Genomic DNA, 19,703 nt, shown 5'->3' with positions numbered 1-19,703 from the left:
TTCACAGACTTGTAGACAATGAGGATGGAGGGAGCTCAGGAGGTCACGTCGAGTGCAACCCCTGCCCCAAGCAGGATCAACCTCAACTACATCCTCCCAACCAGGGCTTTGTCTACCTGGGTCTTAAACACTGCCAAGGATGGAGACTGCACCACCTCTCTGGGTACCCTGTCCCAGTGCTTCACCACCCTCCTGGTGAGAAAGTTTTTCCTATTATCCAACCTCAACTTCCCTTGCTGCAGCTTGAGCCCATTGCTCCTTGTCCTGTCGTCTGCACCACTGAGACCAGTCCAGCTCCAGCCTCTTTGCAGCCCCCCTGCAGGGAGCTGGAGGCTGGTGTCAAATCCCACCTCTGTCTTGTCTTCTCCAGACTAAATCAGCCCAGTTCCCTCTTCCTCTTTTCACCAGTCCTGTCCCCCAGCCCCAAACCATTTCCATTGCCCTGCACTGGACTCTCTCCAACGTGTTCACATCCTTTCTGCAGTGGGGGCCCACAGCTGGACACCACACTCCAGATGTGGCCTCCCCAGTGGCCTCACTTCCTTTGCTCTGCTGGCATCCCCAATGCGCCACCCTCCCTTAGCTGAAGGACCTTTGGCTGAAAGCTCTCATCAAGGAAGCAGCACGCTCGGACGTGGTTGCAATCTCAGCCTAAAAACAGTCAACCAGTTTAATGCAGCCCTGCTGAGGCCGGGCTATGACAAGCATCGAATGAGACACAGCACAGCCGTTTTAGTTGTAAATGGCAATTGAATCCAATTGGATGCAATTGTTCTGAGGCAAATTGTTCATTCAGATATACCCCAGATACCTAATGTCAGTCTGCAAGGTCTGGGGTTTGCTGCGGGCCACTTGGCACGTTGACTCCGGACTAATCGGTGCTGGACATTGCATTTGAGAAGCGTGATATCCCAGACCACTGCATGATAGTTTAGCTCTCAGTGGACTCAGGGGCCCAAAGCTTCAGCCGGGCAAATTGAGGTTGGAGATTAGGAAGACCATAGGGTGGCCAAGCCCTGGAACAAACTACCTAGAGAAGTTGTGTGCTCTCCTCAAGAGCAGGTTGGACAGACACTTGGCTGCGATGGTTTAGGCAGGGACGATCCTCCCTTGGGCAGGGAGCTGAACTAGATCTCATGAGGTCCCTTCCAGCCCTGCTTTCCTATGATCCTATAGTCATAGCTGGAAGATATGACTATAGGAAGTTATGACTACAGAAGTTGCAGGTGATATTCTTTAAATCCACTCCCCAGAGATGGATGAAGAGTCTGCTGGATGTCCTGCTGTTTTCCCATGTCTTTGCTCCCCATAACACAGAGGAGCAAAGCCAGGCCCATGCACTAGAAATCTGGGGGTCATTGCTGTGCAAAGCCAGCCTCCCCGGGGCATCAGCTTCCAGCTTCCCATGCATCTCAGTGTCCGTCTGCAGCAGCAGGTCCATGGCGCAGCTTCTGCCTGCACTTGGCTTTGGGCAGCAGCAAGACGCTGGAGGTTTGCAATAACCTCCAGCTCTATTTTCTACTCAGCTTAGAGATAGGAAAAGCAGTTGGGATGCTGGCTGTTTGGGGGTGACAAAAAAGCAAGCGTGGAAGGGAGCGGTGCAGACTCCTGGCTTGACTTCCAACTTGGGAAGAAAGCATAACAGAGTGTCCACATAAAATCCCCTTTAAAACCATAGCTATATCTTTGTTGTTCTACCAGCAAAGACCATAAAAACCTGCTTCTGCGCAGCTTGTGTGGATTTTACAGCCAAAGTGAAGTCGCTCGGAGACCGCTGCCAGGTCAAGCGTCTTACTTTGAACATTTTCACAGCTCAAGTAGGATATGGGACGCCGAGAGCAAGCCCAGCCCCACACCTCCCATTTGGAACGAGCTGTTGCTGAACGATGAGGAGAGAAGTATTTGGGAGTGGGGGACTGGACAGTGGGTCATTTATTTGCTCAGGAAATCTCAGCAGCTGGGGGGGCGGGGGGGTTTCGGGAAGGTTTCTATTTATTCCTTACCCAATTTTGCAGCTGTGCAGAACAAAGCTCAGGCAGGTCAAGCAACTTGCCCTGCATCATGGGATGAGTCATGGGCTCTGGAGAGATTAGGACCTGCTTCCTTTTGTCTTCCAGTCCTTTGTAGTCAGCGGAGCTAAACCACAAAGCTCCTTCTGGTTTAAAAGTATGTTTCAACCCAAGATGCAAGAACAAGGTGAAACGGGACACCTCCCAGGCCAAACCAGTGGTGGGGATTGAAGATGGACACTGTCAAAATGGATTAAGACACAATGGCAATAGCTGGCATAGATCTTAGTGGATATTTGTCCTTTCATTTCTTCATGTTGTTATTCATAATGGCCCCGCTGGACTCACGAAGCTAAAATTAATTTCAGTGCCAAAGCTGTCTTCTCCATTGTATGTACATGGCTAGTTCGCTGCATGTATGTGGCTAGGTGCTCACGGGTGCTGTGAATCCTCCAATCATCCATCCTTGTCAGGTTGATTTTGCTTGCTGGACATTTTCTTGGGTACTTATGGAGGGTTGCAGGCAGATAGCGTGCACCATATTGGTTGGTCATCGTCATAGGATGGCTCCTTGGCTAGATAATGTAGGGTTATTTGTGACTGATGGGTGCCTTGTGCGTGCTGGTTTGTCCTGGATATTCATAATGCTAGAATACATACATAACAGAGATTCACCGTTGGGTGTGAGGGGCTGGGCCAGGTTCCTCATATGCACGTGTTTGCACTGGGTACATGTTAGATATGCATGCGTGTTCGTGTTGGGTATGTGTTGGGCATGCGCACGTGCTTGCATTGGGTACGTTGGATATACACAGGGCCAGTCCAAGGGTATTTTGTGCCCTAAGCGAACTGTGTACCCCCACCACTTCCAGTATAGAGGAAAATAAGACATCTAGAATTAACTTTTACATGTACTTATATGATATTCAAAATGAACAATAAAACAATAAAAAGAAAAGTTTTTATTGATTGTTTCACACTTTTCATTAACCCTAACACAATTATACTGAAAAAATTCTAAAAGAATCTGTTGTAATATGTGTATAATTAAAAGAAAATCCTCATGAACATTTGTGTAAAAAATTAGAGCTTTGCTTTCCTGCTTTCAGTTTCTGTGATTTAGAACAATGTTCCTGTTATTTTGTTCTGCATATCATTTTGCCCCCCCCAACCTCCAAAAAAATTTTGGTGCCCTAGGTGACCACCTAGTTCACCCAATGGTTGGACCAGCGCTGGATATACTTGGGTATGCATTGGGTATTCACATGTGTTTGCATTAGGTACGTTAGATATACATGTATATTTGTGTTGGGTCTGCATTGGGTATGCACGTGTGTTTGCACCGGGTACACATTGGATATACACGTGTTTGTGTTGGGTCTGCATTGGGTATGCACGTGTGTTTGCACCGGGTACACGTTGGATATACACGTGTGTTTGTGTTGGGTATGTGTTGGGTATGCATGTATGCTTGCATTGGGCACATGTTGGATATACACGTGTGTTTGTGTTGGGTATGTGCTGGGTATGCATGTGTTGGGTGCATTTAATTTATTTGCAGGGTTTGGGGAGAGAAGCATTGAAACATTTGCGGGGGGGAATCCCACCAAATAAATCATATGACCTATGGGCACATATATCCAAGGGAAATGAGGTGTCAAGTTTTGGTTCTCACTGGATTCTTAAATAATAAAGCAAAGGACGCGGTAGAATAGGCAGAGCTGCTCTCACCGCGTTTTGAGATAATGTGTTCAGTAATGCAGCAGAAACCCATTAAACAAATAATCTTGTTTCCCCGACCTTTCAGTCCACTGACAAATCCTTTCTCCTTTAACAGGATTTGTTTCGGAGAGCTCGACCACGTGATCTGGCACTCTGGAAATGTCTTCATTTAACAGATCTAAGCCCACATCCTATTTTCTGTCAATCCCATTGACTTCGGCTGAACTTCATTGAGAACAGAGTATAACCCTTTCCCCTTTCATCTGGTTCTCCTCTCACCTTTCCCTTTGCAGGGCACTGGAAATGTATGCTTTTAACAGCGTGTTTCCTTATCAGCTGTGAGGCTGAGCCCTGTGGGAAATCTGGATATCTTTGGCCCTTTCAATCAGAGTAAATATATTCTCTTAAATAATCTATTCCCTTAGCAGACACACGTTCATGTTGGCCTCATGGAAGCTACTCAAGCTGGAGGGCAAAGAGCTTATGAATTGTAATTCTACCACTTGTATGTACCATGATGAATTTAAGTCACATACCAGCAGTCTTGAGATTACAACTCATGAGTCATGACTTTCTTTAAAACCACAGCCCAGCCTCAAGCTAAAGTTGAGGCCCTTCTGTCTCTGTAAGAGATACGGTACTTGAGCAACCCTAAAACAGTCCATTCAGTACAGGTCTGTCATCCAGGTACTGGGAGAGCAATGGAAGACCCCAGATATCCGTTATCAGACCTTTGCAAATAATGAAGAGCAACAGACCTGGAATTTTAAAAACCTGAGCTGTCAAGATGAGAGGACCAGGCAGTGATAAATGTAGGGCAACTAGACATAGCGATATGTACGTGAATTACTTCGAGAGAAGGGGTCAGATTGAAGGAGAATGGGATGAATGAAACAATCCCTAGCCAAAAGATGGATTAAGGGAAGAAAAGGCTGATGATATAGGAGAAACCATTGCAACTGGTTGTTGCAACTGCCATGGACAACTGCCATTGCAACTGTCATGGGCAACCATTGCAACTGGCAATGCAACTGCCGTGGACAACCATTGCAACTGGCGATGCAACTGCTGTGGACAACCATTGCAACTGTCCTTTGCAACTGCCGTGGACAACCATTGCAACTGCCATTGCAACTGTCATGGGCAACCATTGCAACTGGCGATGCAACTGCTGTGGACAACTGCCATTGCAACTGTCCATTGAAACTGCTGTGGACAACCATTGCAGTTGGTCATTGCAACTGCCATGGACAACCATTGCAACTGCCATTGCAACTGGCCACTGCAACTGCTGTGGACAACCATTGCAACTGTCCATTGCAACTGCCATGGACAACCATTGCAACTGCCATTGCAACTGCTGTGGACAACCATTGCAACTGTCCATTGCAACTGCCATGGACAACCATTGCAACTGCCATTGCAACTGCTGTGGACAACCATTGCAACTGTCCATTGCAACTGGCCACTGCAACTGCTGTGGACAACCATTGCAACTGCCATTGCAACTGGCCACTGCAACTGCTGTGGACAACCATTGAAACGTGCATTGCAACTGCCATGGACAACCATTGCAACTGCCATTGCAACTGCTGTGGACAACTGGCATTGCAATTGTCCATTGCAACTGCTGTGGACAACCATTGCAACTGCCATTGAAACTGGCCATTGCAACTGCCGTGGACAACCATTGCAACTGGTCATTGCAACTGCAGTGGACAACTGCCATTGCAACTGTCCTTTGCAACTGCTGTGGACAACCATTGCAACTGCCATTGCAACTGGCCATTGCAACTGCCGTGGACAACCATTGCAACTGCCATTGCAACTGTCATGGGCAACCATTGCAACTGGCGATGCAACTGCTGTGGACAACTGCCATTGCAACTGTCCATTGAAACTGCTGTGGACAACCATTGCAACTGCCATTGCAACTGCCAAGGACAACCATTGCAACTCCCATTGCAACTGGCCACTGCAACTGCTGTGGACAACCATGGCAACTGTCCATTGCAACTGCCATGGACAACCATTGCAACTGCCATTGCAACTGCTGTGCACAACCATTGCAACTAGTCATTGCAACTGGCCACTGCAACTGCTGTGGACAACCATTGAAACGTGCATTGCAACTGCCATGGACAACCATTGCAACTGCCATTGCAACTGCTGTGGACAACTGGCATTTCAATTGTCCATTGCAACTGCTGTGGGCAACCATTGCAACTGCCATTGCAACTGCCGTGGGCAACTACAGCAACCATAAGGTACACAGGCTTCTAGGTTGTGCTGGAAGAAGAGCTGAATGCAGAACACAAGGTGAGATGCCGTGATGGAGTCCTGTGTCCAGTGCAGGACACCATCCCACGGAGAGGAGAGGAGCTGCCTGGTTTGCAGGGGGTTCAGGGAATAGCAGTGTGCACAACCTCTGATCTGAAGAAACGTGAGAGAGTTTCAGGAACCAGTTTTACCTTGCAAGTCTGTTGAAACAGGATTTCCAGGGGATCAGGACAGGTGGGGGAGGCTTGAAGGGGCTGGTGAGAACCTAGTACGAAGGAGGAAAGCGCAGCGTGGATGCATTTTTCCTTCCCTGAAACAGCATGGGCTTCTGACCAGGTGCTGAGCTAAGAAGAAAGCTCGGCTCTCCACGACGCAACCTGCCGCCAAGCAGCCTAATCTCTTGGGATACTGAGTCTGCAATGACCCCCAGGGCAGCTTCGCAGCAGAATTGGGGCTGCCCTGCTTTTTCATCGTTTGTAAGAAAAAGGAGTCTCCTCTAGATCCCTTCTCTCTCCTCTCATCTAACTCTGGCATTGCTTAAGTCTTATCCCACAGACTGGATGGCCTGTGGTTCACGGGGCACCGCCAGATATTGCTCTAGAAAAAATAACCCTCCTTTTTTGGAGAAGAGTTTAACATCATCAGCCTTTTGCTTGTTCCTCCACCAGACCAAGGCAGCCCTTCAGGATCACAGACATCCTTTGCCAGTTGAGCAAACTGATGCTTAATTGTTTTCTGGAAGTGCTGCGCCTCGTATATCCAAGATTGCCACCTGCCCTGATCGTCTGGGGACGGGGTCTCTGGCTTCATCGTCCCATTCTGCATCTGCACAATTATTTCAGTGGGTTGAATTTGAAATAAACCCCAAATTTATTTTTTCCCCGTGGAAAACACTTCCGTTGGTTGCCTGCCCACGTGGCATCGTCACGTTAAGAGCAATGATTTGCACTATCACGTTTGTGTCTCCAAAGTTGCAGTCTCACCGCATCACAGATAAGGATCGTAGAAAAATGAGGCCTGAAGAGATCTCAGGAAGTGAAATCTAGTCCAAGCACTGCTCGAGACAGGAGCAACCCGGTCTGAGCCATCCCAGACAGATGTTTGCTCAACCTGTGCTTATAAATTCCAGTGACAGAGACTTCACAACCGCTCCAGGTAATTTATTCCACTGCTTCCCCACCCTCCTCGTTAGAAAGTACTTAATAGCTAACCTAAATCTCCCATGTTGCAATTTCAGTCCATTATTTCTAATCCCGTCTCCTGCGCGCACAAGGAACAAGTGATTGCTATTCCCTGTTATACTGACTCTTTTTGTTTGGAGGCTGTTCCCCTACCCCTCAACCTCCTCCTCGCTGCACTAAAATCATCGCAGCTCTTCTGGCTTTCTGTCGCAGAATCTCTGGCTTTAATTAGCAAAAACAGAACATCATTTTTGTCCCACTTTCTCCAAGCAATGGGGTAAGTGAGATGGAAATGCTGCTGGGGATAAAATACCCTCCAAGCATAGAGATCTCCCTGTCCTGCTGGCAATCAGCACATTTTGAATTTGTCTAGGAAACTCCTGGCTCAATGTGCAGGATGCAAAACCCTCAGTTGATTCTGGAAGAGGCTGTATTGCATCATGACATGGAGCAAAGACACAACCTTGACCGGTCTTTGGGACACAAGAATCACAATAGTTTCATAGAAATCATAGAAAGTGAGGGTTGAAGGGACCTCGGGGGGTCACATCTAGTGCAACCCCTGCTCCAAGCAGGACCAGCCCCAACTCCATCATCCCAGCCAGGGCTTTGTCTACCTGGGTCTTCAACACCTCCAAGGATGGAGGTGCCACCACCTCTCTGGGGAGCCTGCTCCAGTGCTTCACCACCCTCCTAGTGAGAAGTTTTTCCTAATATCTAACCTAAATTGCTCTTGCTGCAACTTGAGCCCATTGCTCATCTGCCCCCACTGAGACCAGCCCAGCTCCATCCTCTTTGCAACCCCCCTGCAGGGAGGTGAAGGCTGCTATTCAATCCCCCTCGGTCTTCTCTTCTGCAGACTCAATCAGCCCAATTCCCTCAGCCTTTCTTCATAAAGTTTCCCACTGCCAAGCTCAAAAGGCGACGGCTTCCAGGGACAGCGCCGTGGATGTGAACATGAGGCAAGAGCTCGCCCCCGGGAAGTTTTTCTCATCCTACGGCAGCGAACGCCAACAGGAGAACGCGCCACGTCAGCCCCAGGTTGTGAAACTTTTCTTCTGATGTCAAATAAAATATATGTATAAAAAAGAAAAAGGTGACTTGGAGCTGATTCAGACCTTTGATGTGAACTCCGAGGCTTGAGACGATTGTGTGTTTAATGCCCTACTGTTTCTGTGCTTGGCACGGACTCCTTCTTCTCTCCCGGTTTCTTGGATCACATTTTCGTTCGGCGCTTCTACCTTTTTTTGGGGGGGACATCCAATAAATAATGGGAAGTTGGGGGCAACGTTGAGTTTTTGGGCGGGCGTGTTCAAGGGGCTGTGCAACGTGGGTGCTGATTGGGGACGGTCGGGGATCTCGTTGAGGATGGTCCTGCTCGGAGCAGGGGGCTGGGCTAGATGTGACCTGCTGAGGTCCCTTCCACCCTCATTTTCTATGATCCTATCATTGTAATATTAATTACACTGGGTTTAAGCTGGGGCACACGTGACCGATTCAGCCTGCTGCAATGCCTTCCCCAAGCACCGCTGTGCTCGTCTTCCCAGAGGGAGCCAGTGTCAGCCTGAGCGAGCAGGAAATGAGGCTCTGGTTTTGGGCAGAAAGGAGAAAATTCCAGGTGTCAGAGGCAGCGTGAGCAAAAAGATGATTCATCCTTGCCTCCCCTGGTATACTTGCTGCGTCTGGAGACAGGGCTAGATTTTGTACTGACTTAACACCCCACGACAGGGCTCTGCCGCCAATGGGATTGGGAATATAACGTGGGGGGCTGCTTCAAGCCCTTCTCCTGACGCTGCTCCCCAAAACACACCAGCACAGCCCAGGGACCACGTTTCCGAAACTTATCCCCCGTCACCCGAGAGGCCGAGCCCTGCTCATCCACAGCTCCCCGCTTCCCTTGGCTCCCGTGAGCGCGCCCGCCTACAAGTCGACTCCCCGGATGCCTCGAGAAATGCAAGATGCCAGCCGCTGCCTTAAAATCCAGATGTGGATGAGCAGTAACTCGTGCTCGTGGCCAGACTGGGACGCTTACAGTAAAGCAAAGCTGTGGCTGTAAATAGTCTTACGATGGGTTGATACGACAAGCACCTGGCTCTTCGCTGAGTCTCTGCAGGGCCCTGCCAGGACCTACCGCCAACACCAGGTCAAACCAAGCAAGCACAGCAGTAAGGTCAAGCCTCAAACCCATCATGGGCTCAATCGGCTCCTCCCATGCTAACGACTTGGAGATCCTACACACGTCATGATACAACCCTCGGGCGTTATCCCCCAACTGCAGGAAGCTAACGTTGCAATGCAGGCGTATGGAGACAGAGCTTTTAGGATTAAGATGCATGCTTAGGTTTGCTTTTTTCACCCTTGCTGTGCTGTTGGCTCTCTGGGGAAGGAGTTAACTCGGGCAGGTGTACACTTCAAGTCCCCTGAGAGGCAGATAATGGCTTGGCCTCATCGGTGCTCAATTGACAAGACAGGTGTCACCTTTGAAGCCCTTCCTCTGCCCAGGTGGGGCCCCATGTCCCTGGCTAGGGGACCAAGAACCAACCCTAACCCTACCCCTATGCCTACCCCTAACCCGAACCCGACCCTTAACCCTAGAAGAGAGAAAAGCCTGAACTCTGGGCGTAGGGAAAGGGTAGATTGGCAGGGATCTGGAGAAGGAGGGACAGATCGAGCCCGAGACCCAAGGGCTGGCCAGGCAGGGGGAGAGATGCTAAGCTGCAAGTGAGAGAGATGCATGCAGGCCTTCTGTGGGTGAACTCTGTCTTAGTTCGACTATAAGATTATTTAGTTTAAATCTAGACTAACACGGCTCATTACCTCTCTTAGCCCTCTTGCCAGATTGCCGTGTCCCTTGTGGAAAAATTTCCAGCCCCTTTTTTTTTAAAGGAGCTGCTCTGCGTCACTGCATTCACCGAAGGGCTCGATACAGCGGGTCTCTGGAGTAGTCCCATCCCATGCACAGGACCGCAGCGCCCTGGAGACAGTCTTGCACGAAGCAAAGCTTTTTGCTTTAGGGGTTGCAGTCAGGAAAGCTCTTAGAGCAGCCAAAGGTACAGCCGGCCCCATCGCTGTGACCAGCGCAGCATCCTAGGATGGATTTATAGACAAGGAGGGCTGGAAGGGACCTCGGGAGGTCACATTGAGTCCAACCCCTGCTCCAAGCAGGACCGGCCCCAACTACAGCATCCCATTATTTATCGATATATTGCCTCGCATGGACAACCCCACGTGAACATGCCATCCAGCTGCTGAAGACATCCCAGCATGCACTGCCAGTGCTCCAGGTGTGTTCTCTCTAGACCCTCTATCCCGCACTGAGGCATGATGGGATAAGCACCTCATTTTCACTGAAAGGTATTAAAACCAATGCAATTCAGCAATGTGAGAAAGAGGTGCCCTAAAGCCAGGCAGTGACTAAACGTCGCCTCACAGGTCCCTGGAGGAAAGTGAGTGGTGTCGTGAACGGGGGAATGAAACAACTCGTTACGACGGAAAAGACAAGCAAACGTGCAGCTGGGAGTGTGTAAGGAGGGCCTGTGCCTGCAACCGAGCTGTGTCGCCCGTTCGGTGATTGCATTCCCATCTGCAGGAGACTTTCCAAAGAAGCCAGAGAGGCTGAAGCAGGGAGCAGACAGCCCCGCCAGGCATCGTATCAGCTGCAAGTCCCGAGCTGTTAATCCGCACAACAAAGCAAACGCTGAGCGCTAAAGGCAGGTTTCAAGACCTGGACCTCCTTCTCCAACTTGTCACCAGCCCAGCTGGCCAGCAGGCAGCGCTTATGCTGAATGTAATTAATCATAATCTTATCAGATTATAACTCTTTTTTTTTTCCCCTGGTTTATCTCTTTTTGGCAACTGAAAGGCAGTAACTCAGGAGAAAAGGTGAAAGGAGCCTCCTATGTCTCAAACAGGGAGAGAGGAGAAAGGTGCGAGAGGAGCGCGGTGGTGACGGCCGCTCCTGCAGAAAATGCTGGAACCGGGTTTTCCTCTCTCGGGGGGTGAGACAGCTGGAAGAGCGTTGTCGTTAGAAAATAATATCCCGTAACTTTAAATGGGAGGGGAGGAGAGAGGGTCCTCCAGAAATTAGCTAAGGGATATCACCATCCTCCAGGTGAGCGGTATCATCCTCCAGGTGAGTGGTATCACCATCCACCAGGTGAGCGGTATCACCATCCTCCAGGTGAGCGGTATCACCATCCTCCAGGTAAGCGGTATCATCCTCCAGGTAAGCGGTATCATCCTCCAGGTGAGCGGTATCACCATCCTCCAGGTAAGCGGTATCATCCTCCAGGTAAGCGGTATCATCCTCCAGGTAAGCGGTATCATCCTCCAGGTGAGCGGTATCACCATCCTTCAAGTGAGCGGTATCATCCTCCAGGTGAGCAGTATCATCCTCCTCCAGGTGAGCGGTATCATCATCCTCCAGGTGAGCGGTATCACCATCCTCCAGGTGAGCGGTATCATCCTCCAGGTGAGCGGTATCACCATCCTCCAGGTGAGTGGTATCATCATCCACCAGGTGAGCGGTATCACCATCCTTCAAGTGAGCGGTATCACCATCCTCCAGGTAAGCGGTATCACCATCCTCCAGGTGAGCAGTATCACCATCCTCCAGGTGAGCGGTATCACCATCCTTCAAGTGAGCTGTATCACCATCCTCCAGGTGAGCAGTATCATCCTCCAGGTGAGCGGTATCACCATCCTCCAGGTGAGCAGTATCACCATCCTCCAGGTGAGCGGTATCACCATCCTTCAAGTGAGCTGTATCACCATCCTCCAGGTGAGCAGTATCATCCTCCAGGTGAGCGGTATCACCATCCTCCAGGTGAGCGGTATCATCCTCCAGGTGAGCGGTATCACCATCCTCCAGGTGAGCAGTATCATCATCCACCAGGTGAGCGGTATCACCATCCTCCAGGTGAGCGGTATCACCATCCTCCAGGTAAGCGGTATCACCATCCTCCAGGTGAGCAGTATCACCATCCTCCAGGTGAGCAGTATCATCCTCCAGGTGAGCGGTATCATCATCCACCAGGTGAGCAGTATCACCATCCTCCAGGTGAGCGGTATCATCCTCCAGGTGAGCGGTATCATCATCCACCAGGTGAGCGGTATCATCATCCACCAGGTGAGCAGTATCACCATCCTCCAGGTGAGCAGTATCATCCTCCAGGTGAGCAGTATCACCATCCTCCAGGTGAGCGGTATCATCATCCACCAGGTGAGCAGTATCACCATCCTCCAGGTGAGCGGTATCATCCTCCAGGTGAGCGGTATCATCATCCACCAGGTGAGCGGTATCACCATCCTCCAGGTGAGCGGTATCATCATCCACCAGGTGAGCAGTATCACCATCCTCCAGGTGAGCGGTATCATCCTCCAGGTGAGCGGTATCATCATCCACCAGGTGAGCGGTATCACCATCCTCCAGGTGAGCGGTATCATCCTCCAGGTGAGCGGTATCACCATCCTCCAGGTGAGCAGTATCATCATCCACCAGGTGAGCGGTATCACCATCCTCCAGGTGAGCGGTATCACCATCCTCCAGGTGAGCGGTATCACCATCCTCCAGGTGAGCAGTATCATCCTCCAGGTGAGCAGTATCACCATCCTCCAGGTGAGCGGTATCACCATCCTCCAGGTAAGCGGTATCACCATCCTCCAGGTGAGAGGTATCATCCTCCAGGTGAGCGGTATCATCATCCTCCAGGTGAGCGGTATCACCATCCTCCAGGTGAGCGGTATCACCATCCTCCAGGTGAGCGGTATCACCATCCTCCAGGTGAGCGGTATCACCATCCTCCAGGTAAGCGGTATCACCATCCTCCAGGTGAGAGGTATCATCCTCCAGGTGAGCGGTATCATCATCCTCCAGGTGAGCGGTATTATCTTCCAGGTAAGCGGTATCACCATCCTCCAGGTGAGCGGTATCACCATCCTCCAGGTGAGCAGTATCACCATCCTCCAGGTGAGCGGTATCATCCTCCAGGTGAGCGGTATCACCATCCTCCAGGTGAGCGGTATCACCATCCTCCAGGTGAGCAGTATCACCATCCTCCAGGTGAGCGGTATCATCCTCCAGGTGAGCAGTATCACCATCCTCCAGGTGAGCGGTATTATCCTCCAGGTGAGCGGTATCATCCTCCTGGTGAGCGGTATCACCATCCTCCAGGTGAGTGGTATCATCATCCACCAGGTGAGCGGTATCACCATCCTTCAAGTGAGCGGTATCACCATCCTCCAGGTGAGCGGTATCACCATCCTTCAAGTGAGCGGTATCACCATCCTCCAGGTGAGCAGTATCACCATCCTCCAGGTGAGCGGTATCATCATCCACCAGGTGAGCGGTATCACCATCCTTCAAGTGAGCTGTATCACCATCCTCCAGGTGAGCAGTATCATCCTCCAGGTGAGCGGTATCACCATCCTCCAGGTGAGCGGTATCATCCTCCAGGTAAGCGGTATCACCATCCTCCAGGTGAGCAGTATCATCCTCCAGGTGAGCGGTATCACCATCCTCCAGGTGAGCGGTATCATCCTCCAGGTGAGCGGTATCACCATCCTCCAGGTGAGCAGTATCATCCTCCAGGTGAGCGGTATCACCATCCTCCAGGTGAGCGGTATCATCCACCAGGTGAGCGGTATCACCATCCTTCAAGTGAGCGGTATCACCATCCTCCAGGTGAGCGGTATCACCATCCTCCAGGTGAGCAGTATCACCATCCTCCAGGTGAGCGGTATCACCATCCTCCAGGTGAGCGGTATCACCATCCTCCAGGTGAGCGGTATCATCCTCCAGGTGAGCAGTATCACCATCCTCCAGGTGAGCGGTATCATCCTCCAGGTGAGCGGTATCATCATCCTCCAGGTGAGCAGTATCACCATCCTCCAGGTGAGCGGTATCATCCTCCAGGTGAGCGGTATCATCATCCACCAGGTGAGCAGTATCACCATCCTCCAGGTAAGCGGTATCATCATCCTCCAGGTGAGCGGTATTATCCTCCAGGTGAGCAGTATCACCATCCTCCAGGTGAGTAGTATCACCATCCTCCAGGTGAGCAGTATCATCCTCCAGGTGAGCGGTATCACCATCCTCCAGGTGAGCGGTATCACCATCCTCCAGGTGAGCGGTATTATCCTCCAGGTAAGCGGTATCACCATCCTCCAGGTGAGCGGTATCATCATCCTCCAGGTGAGCAGGGGCTGAAAGGAGCAGGTAGTCGGGTTTTGCTGCATTTGAAATAAGTTGGCAGATCTCGGTTTGGTGCCGTATAACTAAAGCTGCTCTCTCAAGGGGAACGATGACAGCCCTTGTTGACAGTCTCCATGTCGGACAGGTGACATTGGTGTAGCCATGAGTCCCTTCTGTGTTGCCCCTGTGGGTAAGGTGAAGGCTGAGGCACCGTATGCGGCGGGGAGCTTCTAGCTATTGTCCTGACTAAAGGAAGCCTTAAGAAATGTCAAGAAGTAGCACTGGGATCCTATAGCACCATGAAAACCGTTAAAGGGAAATAATAACTGGGCCAGGACAGAAGGTGAGAAGGCATTTGCCGATGCAAACCATAACCTCAATTAATATCAAGTGGGAAACGTTCCTCCCAATTGACCTTTTTATTTAAAAAAGGCAGATCCACCCTACCTCCATGGCACTCAGCTGCTATTTGCCGCTCTCCCGCAGCTGCAGAAGAGCCGGTATCAGAAGCAGCACAAATGAACCGGCCCTGAAGCCATGCGGAGATCGCTGATCAACTTGCCAATGCACCGAATAGTTGTCTTTCAAACCAAAACGCTCTTTGGACATCACCGAATGGATGTGGTTTTCTCCATACAGAACCAGCCCCGTCGCATTTACCCCTCCTGTCTTCAGTGCACCCTTCTCCCCCCAGGATGACACCTACCCCTGCTGCCTCCTGTCCTGACATGACGATCTGCTGTAGCCCCAATGGAGCAGGTACTGAAAACAGTCTGCTTTCAGCTCCAGAGGCTCTTGGCCTCTCAAAGAGTCCTAGACAAGCAGGGTGGGGAAGGACCTCTAGTCCAACCCGCATCTCCGTCCATCCTCCCCAACCGTGCTACCAGCAACACGGAAGTGAAAACGGCAAGTCCTGTTGATTTATCCTCCAGGGTTAACCCAGGAAGGAGGGGAAGGATCCCGTGCTGGTAGAAGACAAGCTGGGCAAAGAAAGAGAAGTTATCTCCAAGCTTCTCAGGGAGCGGGGCGGGGAGATTATGGAAAGATGTTGCACCACGGGGCAGGTATGCAAGACGGAGTATGGCAATCGCAGCAGACGTAAAAGCCTCCTGCAATTCAAGCGGAGCTAGGCTCTGTCTCAGGAGAAGGCGGGAGGGCAGGAGAGCAGCAGGGCTACGGCGAATGCGACGGGGCGCGCTGCATCGCTTTGGGCATCACGAGGCCATCCCTGCCTGGGGCCTTACGGCCCTGTCATCGTCTAAGCTGGGGTGGCCGACCTGTGGCACGTGCCCCACGCGTGGCCCGGGCAGCCGGTGCGTGTGACACGTGGAGAGGCAACAGAGGGGCAGACAGGCCACGGAGATTGGGCACAGGGTGGGAAGAAGAGGACCCAACAGGGCAGGGGAAGGGGCAGAGGGTGCAGGGCTCACTGGTGGCACGCCTGCCAAAAAGGTTGGTGTCCGTGTCCTGAGGCACGCTCTGCCACGTGCGCTTCTCCAACACTTGCCACGAAAGCTGGGCAGACACAGAGGAGCAGGAAGGAAAATCCAAGCTCCTTTAAAGCATGCTTCTTCCCAGAGGTCTTCCCTGTGCCCATCTGCAGGAGACAGGCCACGTCTGCCCGTGCCACCCGGTGCCCTGGTACCCCACGCTGGACAAGCCCGGCGCAGCCCCGGTATTTCGTGACACCGCACGGGCAATCACACCATGGCATAACACCGGCAGAGCACGCCGAGCGGCGGCATCTGCTCCAGCTTCCCAGAGCCAGGCAGAATTTATACCCCTCCTTGTATTTATTCTCTGTTGCTGGTTATCCCATTTGTTTAATTAGACACAGGTGTTTTCTGCACTTCAGCTGGGAGCACTTTCCCTTTCCAGCCAACTCCGACCCTTTTTCGGAGGCCGAGTTACCTTGTGCATGTGCAGGGGTGGGGGAAGGGGCGGGAGGGGAAGGGAGGGGGAAGAGAGAGGTTGCTTTTTGCTGCCTCAGCAAATGTGTGTTAAAGCAGTTTAGCGATTGAGGCTGTGCCTCTGCCTGGGGCCAAAGCTGGAGCATTGTCTGCGTTTCAAACAATTTACAGTGAAAAAGAAAAGGGGTGGGAGGGCGGCGAAGGGGGGAGAGAGAGTCACGGGATCTGTGCAAACCTGCAACGTGGCCCTATTTGAAGATCTCCAAGCACTTTACACAATGCTCCTAGGGGAAGCCTCTGGAGAGGAAGAAGCGTGTAAGGAGCAGGACACGCCGAGCTATGCCGCAACCTGCCCACAGGCGTGCAAGTGTGGAGGGGCAGGACCCCCCGGTCCATCCGCTGGGCCGGACGATCCTCCTCCCTCTGTACAGGCAGATACTCAAGGCCCGTAGTAAAAATCCCAGAACCACCAGAGCCTTTTCGCTAGAAATCAAGTGCTATGTTCCCGTCAATTCAAGGCCAAACTCTGCTCGCTGAAGGGCCACAACATTTGACCCCGGAGCAGTTTTTGCCACGGGAACTTACCCAAAACCTGATTTCTGCAAGGGACTGAGATGTTGGGGTCCCAGTCCGAGACAGCCGAAGAAGGACCCGATTTCCAGAGGTTGGGTACGTAGCTCCTGCAAAATCAGACCTAATGCTCTCATACTCCCATAACCAAAACCACTAGTCACTGAAGAAAATCCTGTCCGTCGACTTTTAATCATCCAAAAGAGAGACGGTAACTCGAAACACCCATGTATTGATCTCGAGTTGGGGGGCGCTCATATTTAACAAGTGCTTTCAAACCAATTCCCCCCAGAGGCATGTGAGAAAGCAAAATATGAATGCTATCTCCTCTTTAAAACTCCTGGATGGTTTATTTTTTCTTCTTTAATGATACAGAAAGCTGCTGGAGAGATCCTTTCATTCATCCTGGCCTGAAAGTCCTTGGAGGCAGTATGCCACCTAGCCCTCGCCGCCACTATTGCAGCCCGTGCTCTGCCGCTCGCCGTCTTTGCACCGAGCTGCTCTTAAAGTTGCTTAAACTGCAGCGGTTTCTTAAATTATTGTTATGATTGCAAATGAGAAAAGGACACTGTCAAGAGAAAAATGCTGGATGGGAAGAGAGCATGTTTTGCCCATGATATAGAAACCCACTCATCTTAAAAGTGAAAATAATTTAGAGTTCATAATCCCTTGTTTGTTGCCCATTTCCTTTTTCTTTTTTGGCATTTCTCTCCGATTAGTCAACGAACCTCAGGCAGCGAGTTTCACTTTTGGTATGGGGTGGGTTTTCTTCCCCTCGCGTCTCGAAGGTGTTGCCACGCCGAGGTTTCGAACGGCGAGCGGACTGATTTCACCGCCCCGCACCTCCGCCCCATTGCATTGCACGAAGAAGTTTATCGAACTTGCCGTGTCCCTCTCCTACGTATTGGATCCAAGCCCAATCCACAGTGCTCCTTGAGGACAAAGAAAAGAAACCACTCGCCCATATCTGTGAGTCATCTCTCAATCTTTTGAGATGTCTTGAACTTGCTTAGGTTTCCAAATGGCTCTAAAATGCATTGGAGGGGCCAAAGGGATGCTTCTCCATCGTCTCTTGTAAAGCTATGGCCTCTTTCCATGTCAGCAAGGATCATAACGAGGTGCAACATAGCCGAGAGAGGGGAAAAAACAGTGTTTTCCAAGAAATGGGGGGGGGGGGGTTTCTAACAAAGAGCCCACGAGTAATGCTGAGGATAGGCAGTAATGAAGGCTATGAGGAGATGCTAACAGAAACAGAGTCGAGCTGCCACCTGCGTGCTCTCGGCCCAGAGACGAGGGTTACGTAAATGCAAGGCATTCTCACGATACCCCCTTGGAAAAGCACCAGGCAGGAGAAACCTGATCTTTGGCCAGTGGCAGGGTCCGATGCCGCTAATGAACGGCCCTGTGCTGCTATCTGCCCAATTCCTTTTTTTTCCCCCCTTCTTTAGTGAAATAGTTTCTGCAGCGCTGGTGAAAGAGGCCGGATTGACAACCTGAGAGAGGAGCTCGAACTCCAAGGGCCAGGCATTCAACTGGCAACTCTGTCAAAGCTCCTGACAAGCCGGCTATTTAATACCCCCGGCAGGCACCCGAGCCCGCAGCACAGAGGCTGCTTTTATAATTGGGGAAAGAAGTTTTGAGTCAAGAGGCTGCAGGAAACATCAGCGTATGGCTAAAAGTTTGAGGCCTGGCGGCTACCTCCTGCCACGGCCTCTCGAGCAGGAGACGAGGGGGGGGGGGAGAGAGCCGTGCAGCCCAGCAGAAGGGGAGCTTGCATCCCTGCCCCGGTGCATGTCACCCGTCCCCACCCCAAGGGACACGTGGAAGGCAGCCTGGCAGGACAGGAGGCCACGCTTTAATCCCACTCCGGCTCTAACGATGCATTGTGCAGGGGCTGGAGAGGGAGACTGCACCTCTTTGCTACCTGCATGCCTCAGTTTCCCTGTTTTAATGAGGGAAAATGCCCTCCCACCCTCACCATTCTTCCCTTTGAGATCATTGCTTTAATATCCTCAGGGGAAAAGCACAGTGGCTATGCATACCAGTATTACTCTTCCGTGCAATCCCCCCCCCATTAAAATCCAGAGAAGATTCTTACAAAAATCAAAGGCGGGATGTAGCTAATACACCATAAAAGTAGAAGTATCAGTGCAGAAACCATTTTAAAATCCCTGTATGCATCTGCATAGATGTATACTTACGCACATGCATGAAAAATCAGTGGTCTTTCTAAGCTGCCTATCACTTGGGGACGTCACTGTAGCCTAAAGGAAGACACAGGTCATTTAAAAGGAAACATGCACCCAAAAGCTTGCAAAGAACAATTTTTTTCCAACTATTTTTGGTCTAATAGAAGATACCACATTTACCCAAGGAACCGTGTCTGCCTATGTCCTTAGGCCAACACGGCTACAACCAGCAATGCTAGGAAAGCCCTCAACACTTCTACCCAGGAGAACTTTTACGATCTTTTCTCCGATGCCTGATGAAGGGTGGTTGTGCCTGAACGCTCACAATTAAAGCCATTTTTTTTTGCAAAAAGCTAATTGCTCACATAAAAGAGATCACCTCTGCCACGAGTCCTGATTGCTCTCAGCATTTGAGAACTTCATGGTGCAGAGGGACGAAGAATACGGTCAGACCGTCCACACCTGGGTACAGGCAGGAGGGAGGTTGCGCCCAGGAAGCCCAGAGGCCTCTAAGGAGCATTTCAAGGAAAAGTTGGCAGAAAAAGAGTTAAGACTTTTTAAGTCTCCGGGCCCCAGTGTTTTACCATAGATAAGGGTGCATTCTAGTGGCAAAATCCATGCAATGCAGCCGGCTTTCTGAAGGAGCTCAG

At 51.0% G+C, this 19,703-nt stretch overlaps 1 protein-coding gene across 1 annotated transcript; it reads left to right on the top strand.

Moving 5' to 3' along the window:
- Positions 1-3,454: 3,454 nt before the first annotated feature.
- Positions 3,455-8,249, top strand: LOC132250421 (uncharacterized). Its single transcript, XM_059727512.1, has 2 exons — positions 3,455-7,166; positions 8,052-8,249. Exon 1 carries the CDS (start codon positions 4,978-4,980, stop codon positions 5,995-5,997), a length of 1,020 nt encoding a protein of 339 aa, XP_059583495.1. The 5' UTR covers positions 3,455-4,977; the 3' UTR covers positions 5,998-7,166; positions 8,052-8,249.
- Positions 8,250-19,703: the final 11,454 nt, after the last annotated feature.

Source organism: Alligator mississippiensis, chromosome 4 (genome assembly GCF_030867095.1).
Source record: "Alligator mississippiensis isolate rAllMis1 chromosome 4, rAllMis1, whole genome shotgun sequence".
Lineage (NCBI taxonomy): Eukaryota > Metazoa > Chordata > Crocodylia > Alligatoridae > Alligator > Alligator mississippiensis.
The sequence above is the reverse complement of the archived record's forward strand: the minus strand, read 5'-3'. Positions and strand labels throughout refer to the sequence as shown.

Excerpts from the sequence above, each read along its gene's own strand:
- LOC132250421 (XM_059727512.1), top strand. The coding sequence starts at position 4,978 with ATGGACAACCATTGCAACTGCCATTGCAACTGGCCACTGCAACTGCTG.